The sequence below is a fragment of the Cotesia glomerata genome, linkage group LG9 (genome assembly GCF_020080835.1).
Source record: "Cotesia glomerata isolate CgM1 linkage group LG9, MPM_Cglom_v2.3, whole genome shotgun sequence".
Classification (NCBI taxonomy): Eukaryota; Metazoa; Arthropoda; class Insecta; order Hymenoptera; family Braconidae; genus Cotesia; species Cotesia glomerata.
Window position 1 is genome coordinate 10,120,531 of NC_058166.1, and position 13,008 is coordinate 10,133,538.

The window sequence follows — 13,008 nt, forward strand, 5'->3', positions numbered from 1 at the left end:
CTTTGATTACCCACAGTTTTTCAAATTGATATTAGTAGTGTGAATTATAATGCACACCAAGTACATTAAATTTTTTTCCTTAATATTTACTGTCTTTGGCGCTTTTTTAATCTAAAAAATTTTTTGTACTTGGTTTTTTTTTTTTTGATTTAATAGTTTTTTGTAAAAATCAAATCATTATAGTTTGTAACAATAGTTGAACGTGTACTCGACTCGACGGTTTACAGTGAAACTGTTTTTTGTAGGATAGAATATAACCAAAAGATTAAGCATACTATTACAATCATAGGTTACGTTCAGATACCACGTGGCGACATCTTATAGTAAATTTAAGTATAGTTCTATAGCATGTGGTGACGCTGCACTGCAGTCTTTGTGGGCTCATATACTTTGGGATTTCAATCCAGTCAGAGCTAGTTGAGAAGTCGTGAAGTGAACCACGTGTGCTCAACTAAATCTTTTTTGTTTCCTAACCTATAATTTTTGAGAGCACGGAAAAATTCAACGTTGAAGCATACAACGACAAGATTATGGAGTTAATTATTGGAAAAGACAATGAAATTGATCTTACAAGGAAATCTCCAACTCCAGGGAAAACAATTTTGAGGAATTTTCCGGCAGATTATCGGAAATTCAACAAGCCCCTACGTCGAGGATTGTTCGAGGAGAAAAAAGATGAGGTCAGAAGTGAGGATTACAGGGAAGAGGAAAAAAACGCAAGAAAAATCCGAAGAAAAGAAAAAGAAGTCCGAGGACGAAGTAAAAAAGCAAGAGATTATGGACCAACTGGGGAAGATGGATCAAAAGTCGCAAAAATATAATTTCAGTGTACTTCCACGTAACACTCACCCTATTGCCATGATGAAATTTCGAAATGTCAGTAAAGGAAAGTTTTTGGAGACGGATGCAATTGATAAAACTCGCGCCAACTATCAAGGGACGAAGAAGCATGAAAAAACTACTCCCAATTTGGACCCAACAGAAGAAAAATTAAAGGATGTTCTCGAAAAACTGAAGACCTGCCCGGATAAGAAAATCCAGGAGAAGAGGAAGATACAGGTTATAGATACAGTTCATCCAGCTACCAAAAGAAAGAGATTCGGTAAATAAAATAACTCAAATTTTTTTATTTGCAGATTATTTTTAAGATTTAGCTTTAATTTGATTTGTTCAACTTCAGCTTTTAATTATTGTTTTTAGGTTCATATATTGCATGTTAGTTTACGGTCGTAATTATAGTCATTAATTATTACGGTGGAGGGAAAGATAAGTTTTTAAGGTTTATTTTAAGGATCATGATGCCAACAGGGTTGGCCTTTAGAGATATTTCTTTTTTGTGATATTGCTCTGATACTATCCAATAAAAAAATATTTCTACTGGACATAGGAATCAAGGGATTCTTTGAGCCTATATGATTATGATTTTTTCAAATAACACTCATTAAATAAATTTTATATAAAAAATATTTTTAAAAAATAATATACATTAACAAATATATTTTTAATATTTAATTTTTAGATATATTTTTTATATTTTAATCATAAAATCTTTATTTTAATATTTTGTTTATATTTAAGTATAATTTAAACAACATTTTCGAACTATTATAAAGTGTGAAATGAATATTTATATCATACTATATATTATTTGTTCAATATATTGTGTCATCGTTATATTTTTATGTGGCTGCTAATATATTTCTTCTATATTTTTATACACGTGAATTGAAAATTTTGAACTTCCCGCTAAGAAAATCGAAGATTTTCAAAAATCGGGAAGTTATTGTTTTCATCCCGTTTTGCAAAAATCGAGTATTCATCGGATCTCGACGTTTTAAGGTCTCAGGAAGCTTCCCTGACTATCCCCGCGATGGTGTCTGTATGTCTGTATGTGCGTGCGTGCGCGCGCGCGCGCGCGTGTGTGTGTGTGTGTGTGTGTGTGTGTGTGTGTGTGCGTGTGTGTGGATGTATGCAAACATCTCATAACTTTTGAACGGCTTGACCGATTTAATCGCGGTTGGTGCCATTCGAAAGGGTTTGACTGAACTTAGATTCCCGTGAAAAATTTTTCTGATCAGACTATATCAGGCCTGATATAAACCGTCCATATCAGGCCTGATATGGAAATTGGCCATATCAGACTATGTATGCCTTGATATAAGTATATCAGACTATACAGAGTGTCCCAGAAGTAACGGACGCCATTGTAGCATCTGATAAACAAAATTATTCTGAGACGAAAAGTCCTTAGCCATTTTTTAATCAGACGCATAGATAATTAATTATTAATTAAAATAACGTCCTTTTATGCGTTAGAGAGAGAGCACTAGTGTCAAGTCAAGTGCGTTCCAACGAAGACGCTTGCACGTGTGAATGTGTAAGTAAATATGTGTGACTACGTTAGCTATAGAAACCAGTTAGTCATACAGTTAGTTGTGTCTTTGTTTGGCACATACTTTACTGGACACTGGCGCTCTCTCTCTAACAAATAAAGAGACGTTATTTTTAATTAATAATTAATTATCTATACGGTTAATTGAAAAATGGCTAAGGACTTTTCGTCTCAGAATTATTTTTTTCATCAGATGCTACAATGGCGTCCGTGACTTTTGGGACACCCTGTATAGCCGCCCAGATAAAAAAAAATATATATTATTATATTATATAATTATATATGAAAAATGGCCATATATAATTAAATAGAATTAGGTATAATTATAAATAATTAGTTCCATAGAAAAAAAAAAAGTCAGCGCGAGTGGGAATCGAACCGTTGACCTGACGCGTGAAAGACTAATTCACTACCTGTTTACCTAAGAGACTTACTTGAAGAACAGAGTTTGTTATAACTACAAGTAATGCAAATCGTATACATGATCGGTTCGTAGTGAACAAAATTTTTTATCTAATTTATTAATTATTAATTATCAATATTTATATATCATAATGGTATCTATATGTAGATTTATCAAATTATCTATGTATACATGAAATCGCAAAAATGATTCTACGATATATTGTTATAGTACTTCGTTGCTTTAGAATTTATAATTTCTTTTAAATTAAAAAAATAATCGAAGTAAAATCAGAATTGAAAGCTTAAATTTTGATAGAATTATTTGTTTAGTATATGGAACTATATATTGCGGGAGGGCCAGGCTAACAATTTTTGAACTTGACAAAACTAATAATTTTTGTGAAATTAAATTTTTTTTTAAGTTTCTATTATTTCATCCGCAAAATACTATATATCAAAAGATTGTTAATCATTGGAGTAACAGACTCTTAGATAGAAAAAGAGAATCTTTTATGGTAATCACAAAATACCCACTGGAGTAAAAAAAATTATATAGAATTCTATATGATTCATATATAATTGTATATGAATTATATATACATCTATATAATTATAAATGAATTACATATTCCTCTATATAATTATATATGAATCATATATAATGCTATATAGTTTTTTTTACTCGGGTATGCCTTTATGTGATTATATAAGACTACTGATGTGCTGATAAGGGTATGAGTATATCAGATTATATGAATCCATATCAAGTTATATCAACCCTGATCAGGGATTTTTTTTTCGTTTATCAAAGTATATATAACTTTATAAGGTTATATCAGGCCATATCAGGACCTATTAAGAAATAATGTAAAATTATATATGAGCATATCAAGCTATATCAAGTCTGATATAGACATATCAAATTGATAAGGCTTGATCAGGCCTGATATGGCCAATTTTCATATCAGGCCATATCAGGACATATCAAAAATTAAATATGGACATATCAGATCATATCAGGCTAGATATGAATATATCAAAAATTTTTATATGGCCTTCTCAGCTCATATCAAGCCTGATCAGAATATTTTTTCACGGGTTTTGAATATCATTTGGACTGATTCGGACTGGTAGATTATGAGAAATCTCAAAAAAACTACAAAAAAAAATTTTTTCAAATGTGGTTTTTTTTTTTAATAACTTTTAAACAGCTTGATCGATCAATTCCAAAAACGAATTAGCTCAACATCGAAAAACCACGTCGATTGCTACCAAGCCGGTCAAAATCGGTTGATTCGTTCGTGAATTATCGTTGACGAAAAAAATCGAAAAAAGTGTTTTTTTCGAATTACACCGAAATTTCCGGTCTGATAAATTTGTGTTTAAAAGTATGTCATAGAATTTGAAAAACTGCGTTGAATGCCGCCAACCGCGTGAAAATCGGTTTATTTATTCAAAAGTTATTGCGGTTTGAAAATTCAAAAAATAGTGTTTTATTAAACTTCTATCAGACTTTTGAGCTCGTAAAACACAAAATTACACAAAAATTATAATTTTGAGCTTGAAGAGCTCAAAAACTTAATAAGTGCAATTTTGAGCGCTTAATTATAAAAGTAGCGGGAAGTTGCGGGGATGGCCTTCAGGGTCAACCTTTTTCCTAATTTAATTATTATTTTTATCAACCGAATTTTATATATAAATTAAAGTTCTATCGCCTTGCGGTCAAGTGACTAGTAAATTATGTAAAGAGAAAATATGTCTCTCGACCAATATTGAAGATGGAATGTCCATCCGTTTGACTTGAATTAAGATTTACTAGTCACTTGACCGCAACGCGATAGAACTTTAACTTTTTCCTAATTTTTATTATCTGTATTTTTAATGTATTTAACTTATAGTTAAAATTTATACAGAAATCAGACAAAAGTTAGCTATTGAGAACATATATTTTTTTATTTATATTTAATATAGATTTGAATATTATTTGTTTTATTTTAAATATTTTTTAATTTATTTATTATCTAAATTATTTTTAAGAAATAAAATGACATTGGTAATTAGAATGTAATCAAAAATCCTAATGAAAGCGTCAAACTTGAACTTCAAGAACTAGATAGTTACAAATTTCAAACCCTCCGAAACGTTCTTAAATCATTGGTATCAAAAGTCGATACGTCCTTCTCCAGAATAAACACCGTATAATTAATGAAATTTATTGCTATAACCAAACTTAGCATACAGCCTGCATAAACCTCGGTATTAAAGCAAACAAGTAAAGATCAATAAATATAATGCGTGCATATATGAATGGTCTGATTGAATGTGTACTTCAAGGACCGAGGGTAAAGTAAGTGGCATAACATGGACAAATACACACATTGCTATCAATCACACTATCACCATTTTCACTCCCACCAGCTGCACTACCAATAGCAATACCAGTGCTGCCAACAGGATCCTTATCAAGTTATCATCAACCATCACCTATCAACAGATCTAGCTCACCCCCATTCGCAACCACATTCCTCCATACATAGCAAGCCCTCATCCATGCACTGCGCAAAGCAGTAAATAGGAATGTATCCCAAGTACCTTTGATTCCTGTATCTGATGTTGATGGCGAGAAACACCACAGCCAGCAAAATACCTACACTGGCTACGGAAGCAATCGTCACGTAAATAGTGATGTTGACAGTTGAGTGCTCGATGACGTGGACGGTTCGGTCCTTTGGGGGCGATCGACCACGCCAGACCATTGGCTGACCTCGATGTAGATCCAGGGTATCAGTGACACCATCGTACTCGCCTACTTTAACCTCGCTGCCACCTGAAATTGACGTGTTCCCTCTTGAGAATCTTTTCATCTCAATTGATTACATCTTTTTTGTCTTCGGGCAAAATTTTATCACCGCCAGACTTGGATACTTTTTATTGGATCATACGTTTTTATGTTACTATTTATTTGGACTCTGCTGCTTATATTTACTTTATTTAGGGGATGCTTACTCTGAAATTGCTTCAACAGGATGTAGGCCTTCCTCTCGTTGTCGTAAAACCGAACGGGACCCTGGAATTATTTTAAATAAAGTAAATAAGGTTTCTATTTTTTGTTGATTGTATTGGGATTTTATTGAGTAGGTGCTGAGATAATAAAAAAAGCTTTTTCAAAAAATTGAATGATTGAAATAAAATATGTCACGTGTTTAGAGTCAAGATTTTTTTTATCTGAGTAACGTTCAAAGTATCTGTCGAATTGAAAATATTACGAAAAAAAAATTTATTAATCTAACTTTTTTTTTTTATTCCCATACATTTTTATTTTTAATACCGCTTTTAATTGATTAGTGCATTTTTCATTATCATCGTTTGATTTGATGTAATGTATTTTTTTTTTATATAGAATGTAGCAAACCTGTTAGTTTCGAGACTATAAATTTGAAAACCCTGTAATCTAATAATGATTTAAATAATGTCAACAATAGTTGAGTTTGACGGCCACGTATATATATTTAAAATATTTATAATTTATTTTTTGCAAAGTCGTCGCTTTTTTCCGTACTGAAATAAAATTATAGAAGACACTGGTAAAAAAGTTTAGGTTGACGCTAATGCTCTTTTCTCCACTGAATTTACTATACGTTTTAGTCAATTGTACAAATAATTAATGCCGTAAGCACAAAAATAGAAACGAATAATATTTTAAAAATTGTGTAGTAACAAAAATATTTTTTTTTCTTAAAGGTTATAAAATATAGAACAATTTTAAAGAAAAAATTCTAAACATTATTCGTAAGTTCGGAAACAGTAACAAATACTACATGAAAAATATCGCATAATATAACGTGAAAAAAGAAGTTTTACTTCAACTACGATATAATTATATACCACAATTTACTGTCTAGTACTTCAAACCGAATTTTTTTGTAAATTTTCCGCTACATTTTCCTTCCAGTATACATTTCATATTGATCGAGAGTTTTATTATGCAGCTAGTATCGATTTGTGTGTAAGTGACAGATTGACCATCGACTAAATTTTTTTGAATATTTATAAAGGCAATAATAGACGAACTTGAGATTTATTTATGGGGACGTATCATTTATTTATACAAAAAACATATATATATATATATATATATATATATATATATATATATATATATATATATATATATATATATATATATATATATATATTATATATATATATATATATATATATATATACATTACACATATATGTTTTGAAAAATAATAGCTTTAAAGTGTTTTTATTTAAAAAGCCCCTGGTGTACTCACAATAGAATAAATAGTATACCTGCTGGCCAGTAACAATGCGAGAAAAATCAATTGTGGCTTTTTAAGATCTTGAATTGTGAGTTACATTGTGCTTTTTATACTCGAGACTCGAGACTTATTTTTATAAATATAAAAGTAAAATCGTCTTTTTATGGGCATTATCCTGGTGGTACTTTGATATATGGATGAGGATTGTGTTGTAAATATTTTTTTTCACAATTATAACCTCTTATGTAAACACTCTACATATACATAACTACATTTTTAATGTATTGTATCGTACAAAAAATTTCGATCAATTGACTTAATAATTTTTTTTAACTTTATTTTCATGTGGACTAGTGAAAATCTTTGCTGCTCATTTATTATAACCATTTTAATGTTAAAACTGGTGCTCTCGGTTGTCCGCTATCGTTTCGAACACAAGTTGTAATTTGGCATGGCACTGTAAGTGTAAGACCGTACGCAATTTAAAATTCTTTGATAAAATATGAATAGATCGCTTCAATTTAAGTAAACATGTAAAATTTAATACTAAAATTTTTTTTTCCTAGGTAAGAAGAAATATTAATGAAAAGTTTAATCCAAAAAGACTAATTGTAAAATAAGCCGAGTATAATTCAAAAAAGTTATTTCCTCCGGCGTTATAACTTATGATTTAATTTATGTAAAAAATTATAACAGAATGAGATTCACGTTGGGAATTGTCCTATGGCAATGTTAAAAATGAACAAATTGCGAAAGTAACAAGGGTGAAACGTGAAAATAGCTCCCTCGTCTTGAATGAGAAAACACGTCGAAAAAAGGTTGAATTATAGTCATTTTCCGTGCATGAATAAAAGCGAGTGTGTGTTAATGTCAGTGAGTGGATGTATGTGTGAAAGTGGTTGATAACAAGAATAAAAGAGCCATAGGATACTGGATAGGTTGCCAGAAGATTATATGAAGAAAGTTTAAGTATAGAAACCTAAATGGCGATGGTTACTTGAGCTTTAATAGAATTCGTGAGTGAATATATATGAGAGAGTCTATATAGTCTATTACACTTTTCTCCACTCTTCAAACTCTATGGGAGCTACTAGTAGTCAACTACGTTGGTGTATTTTACTCACAGTAACTCCTTCGAAGCTAGTGTTCCTCAGAGCTTCGAGAAAGAGCTTTTCCCAAAGTGGATCTCGGTACTTGAAGTCAGCAACCGTTTGATTTCTTCTAAAGTGCCGGATTCTACGTGCTACATGTTGGATCGCCAGAGCCACTGCCCAGATGCCATCATATGTATAACCATGGAATCTCGAGTATTCGTTACCTCGACGGGAGTCGTATTCCACTTGATACTCGTCTGGGGTCTGAAAGTTTCATTTATATAAGACATTTAAACCTTTTTAGTCATTTTTTATTCAATTTAAAAGTCTTAACTTCGAAAAATACTTTTTAAAGAGAAAATATCATGCCTCTTAAAAGGCCGAAAGAAACGATTTTTCGATCATTTTTTTCTGAAGAGGCTTTTCAATTGATTGCCATGAAAATTGATATACCTATAGGAGGGGCTTTTAATTTTATTAACAAGTTCTTTTTTTTTTTTACAAATAATGATTTTTTGAACTCCTGTAGACGATCTCCATGATTCCTTCGAATCATCGAAATTCAAAAGTAAAAAAAAATTTGGTTAGTATAAGATGTTATCTAGTGATGAATTAAAAGAATTATGAAAACATCTATCTTGAACATAATAGCGGCATGAAAAAAAAATCATCGATTAATATACAGTTGAGGAAATTGTGACAAAATTATAGACTGATCTTATCAGCTGTTGTTTGATAAATCTTGCTCACTGATTTTTAAAAGACTGTTTTTATTTGAGAAAAAAGCGTTTAAAGTTTTTCAATCTCAGCTCCATTATTGTGCAACACGCTTCGAGACGGTTTTACAAATATCCGCATAAATTTGAGAATACTTGTTCGATTGACATCAAATTACCTTTGTGTACACTTGAATATATGTACATTGCAAAAAATGAAATCTAAAAAAATTAATTTTTTTCAAATTCTATGTGCGTATAACTTTTTAATTAAAAACTGTTTATACCTCCGGCAAAAGCACGTAAAACTATTTTCAAATCGATATTTAAAAACACTCGAACGAGAAAAAATCACAAAAGATTAATTATCTTCCACCCGTAAAAAAATTTGCAGCTCACTCAAAGTGAAAGACTGGCTTGGAACTAGTAGAAATGAATTGACGATAATTAAAAGCAAATTCTTTTATTTATTTGTTTATAGATATATTTTCATGAAAAATATTTTCTCCCTTCTGTGATGTGACGAGAGACTCATTTGCGCTTCCAGATATATCAGCAGGCGAATATAGACAATTAAAAAAAAGTAATGGGGATATCTCCGTGAAAAAATGAGTAAAAACTAGAATAGAACTGAAGAGAACAAAATATATATGAGTTTTATTTTATCAAAAAGGATTATGCAAACAGAATCTAAATGTGTGCCAGTCGGTACCTGCCATATGTTTCGCTTTGGCAATTCGCCGAGTTATATCAAGTCGTATTCATATATCCCTATAAATTTATATACAAGAAATAACACATATACACACTCATATAAATATAGGTATGTGGTATGGGGTATGTGTTTCGACATCACGCTATTGGTATTCGGATAGTCGTTAGGGTATCTTTTGTTTACTCTTGATCGAGAACATTTTCTTGGCATTGATTTTCACGGATAAATGCTGTATACTCAACAGGATTACTTTATTATGCACACTTGATTATGAAGTATTGATTGTTTTCCGGCAAAACTTAAATTGGTTGATTAATTTACCTCTTTCAATTCATTTTGTCATTTACAAGCTGTTTGAATTCAATGAGCTTTAAAAATAAAAACTGGCTATCACATTTTTTCGGTAAAATGAAAGAAATATGTTCAATGTTGTTATTTTTCCATCTTAAAATGGCTTTGAAGACATCCTAATGGGCAGTCTTTCTTGGTATGGGTATGGATCTTCCAAACATATTTTTTAGTGTATAAAAAACGTGATAAAAACTTGAAGAAAAGTTCCCGGCAAAAGAGCTAACGCTAAAAAGGCTTTAAGGGCATCTTAGAGCATCAAATTTTTCTCAAAATATGGGCCTTCATCTTTCGTATACATCTTTTAAAATGATAAAGAGTGGAAAAATAAAATTTCCACCGTAAGAGAAAATTGAAATTCTATGAATTTTACCATTTTTTAATTATTCAAGAGCTTTGATAGCATTCTAAAGGGCAAAGCCCTTCTTAAAATGGGTTTAAGTTGTTAGTACACATTACTTATAGCAAGGAAAAAATGATAAAAAGTCGAAAAAAAATTTCCAGCGTAAGGGAAAATGCAAAAATAATGAAATTTACCACTTTTAAATCTTTAAAAAACCTTGAAAGGAACTTAAAATATCGAATTTTTTTTTGATGAGCCTTAATTTTCCGAGTACTTTTTTGTAAGTATGAAAAAAATGATAAACAGTCAGAAGATATTTTTTGCTTAAAAAAACAATACAAAAACTATGATTATACCATTTTTTAATCTTTAAAGGGCTTTTAGGGTATCCTGAATGGCGAGTTCTCCTTGAAATGAGCTGGAGTCTTTAGTATATATTACTTATAGTTAGGAGAAAATGATAAAAAGCCATTAAAAAATTTCCAGTGTGAGAAGATGCAAAAACTATGAATTCGACTATTTTCTAACCTTTCAAAGACTTTGAGGGTATTCTAAAGATCAGAATTTCTCTTGGGGATGGGAAACAAAAAAAATCTCGAAAAAAAATTTTTATCCCGCTCTCAATACATAAAATAATATACGAAAACTTACAATTCCCGAAACAGTGATTTGTCGGTCTGTTGACAATGGCAATAAATCAGTGAGAATAGCGCCATGTAGTGCTTCAACGAGCTCTGATGGTGCACAACCACCGTCGGGCTTCAACCACCATTCTTCAGCAAAAGTGCCCATTATAATCCACTGATATTTCCTCCCGAACATGTGAAATCTAAACAAAACATTAATAATAATAATTGACAATGAAATACAGCGTGCAAAGCTTTTGTTAAAGTATAAATAATATCACAGCAACATATAAATAACAACATGTTTATAATACAACTTATAAATGACAAAATAAAACATTAATACTATTAAATTATTAATATTATTTACAAACGTACTTCTGAGCTTCGCAAAATATCCTCCTGGCCCAAACTTCATTAAAGTTTCCGAGTATTATTCTAACATCTGCATGTTTTAGCTTTTCCAGTGCGGTACTCACTTCCGTGGTGAAGCTCTGGGTTTCCAGAACTACCAGATTGTTATCGTCAAGATCAGCAACCAGTCTGTTGTGTGCCTGTTTAAATTACAATAGATAAGTTAAGGATTAATTTTCAGTAGGATTGTTTTAGTTCGTTGATTGTTTCCACTATTTTGTGACTACTGCCTGTTTGAATGTACAGATGTTTATCTATGCTGCACCAGGTATTTACAGAGGCTCTAAGCAAATGCGCTTCCCAACTCACTTTTAAGACTATTTCATTTGAATCTATATTAGAAGTGTCAACACTATGCTCATTGATAGTCTGTGGTGTTTCGTTTTAATTTCGTTTCACGAGTTAACTGCACATTTTTATACAATATTTCCAGTTTTTTTTTTTTTTTTTTAATTTTTTTATTTACGAAATAAGTAAAGAAATTCCTGTCAAAATGTCGAACAACATAACTTCAATGAAAGAACAATGTATATTTGTAATGATTCTAACTGAAACCAATGACAAATTTTAGAAACTACAAAGGCTTGGTCTGTTCTCAAAAGGTCGCCAGTCTATCGGAAATTACTTTTCGGGCAAAATTTACTGATTCTTTTTTATGCTCAGAGAAGTTTTCATTGTTTTTCTGAAATAACTCAAAATAAATTATATTCACAGAAAATTTCATCGAAATTTGTAGAACATAAAATTTCCAATAATTATAACACCAAAAATTTTTTCATCCTAGATGATTAAAGAATAGAGCGCACCGAAGTTACATAAAAAAATTTCTGTCTACGCTGAAAAGTGTAGGGTCATATTTTAAATATAAAATATGTAGAAAAAAATGTTTTTATGAAAAAATAGTTCTGTAAAAATTCATGAAGCATATATGCTTCATAATATATATATTACGTAATATATATTACGTTAGAACAAAGGATTTTGGGCAAAATGATTTTTTATTTAACTTTTGTTTATTTTGCAGTATGTTAAGAAAATTGCTGAAAAAATAACATTGATTATTTATAACCTGGCTATGGGACAGTGATCGGATTCATGATAACTATGAAGGTGAAGCATATACTAAAAATTCGATCCTTTATCATATTAAAAAAAAATTAACCTTACCACGTTTATTATGGTAACGAAATGATAAGTTTTCAACAATTGCTTCATTAACTTTTTTTATTCATCATAAAATGGTATGTGTGGTTACGAAAAAAATTTTTTTTTAACATTTTTTTTTATAATCTCATTTAAGACAAAGAAAGAAGTTTTTTTTCACTTAAAATAATTTTGTGAAAGATTATATAACTTCCCAGCAATATAAAAAATTTCTTCTGATTTTGATGTAATGTTTATGAACTATAAATCTACAATTAAACTTACAAAAATTGACTTGATTCAAAAGCCAAATTCTTTAACTAAGAACGTCATTTTGAAAGGTTTAATGATCTTGAATCAAGTAGAAGAAATCCTAAATCAAGTGAAGTTTACTTGAATCAACAGCAATTTCTTGGTTCAAGAATTTTTCCATGTGATTCAAGACGATCAAACTCTACAAAATATTATTCTTGATTCAAGGATTTTTTTCTTACATCAAGTTAATTTTTTGATTATCGTAAAATTG

At 30.4% G+C, this 13,008-nt stretch overlaps 1 protein-coding gene across 4 annotated transcripts in view; it reads right to left on the reverse strand.

The window, feature by feature from the left end:
• Positions 1-13,008, reverse strand: part of LOC123271822 (gamma-aminobutyric acid type B receptor subunit 2) — a 432,312-nt gene that overhangs the window by 51,333 nt on the left and 367,971 nt on the right. For all 4 annotated transcript variants that reach the window (XM_044738268.1, XM_044738270.1, XM_044738267.1 and 1 more), the window contains exons 5-9: positions 11,304-11,479; positions 10,951-11,128; positions 8,208-8,441; positions 5,804-5,864; positions 5,390-5,624 (exon numbers count right to left, since the gene is read on the reverse strand). In XM_044738268.1, the coding sequence (XP_044594203.1) occupies positions 5,390-5,624; positions 5,804-5,864; positions 8,208-8,441; positions 10,951-11,128; positions 11,304-11,479 (884 nt within the window). The remainder of the gene's footprint in view (positions 1-5,389; positions 5,625-5,803; positions 5,865-8,207; positions 8,442-10,950; positions 11,129-11,303; positions 11,480-13,008) is intronic.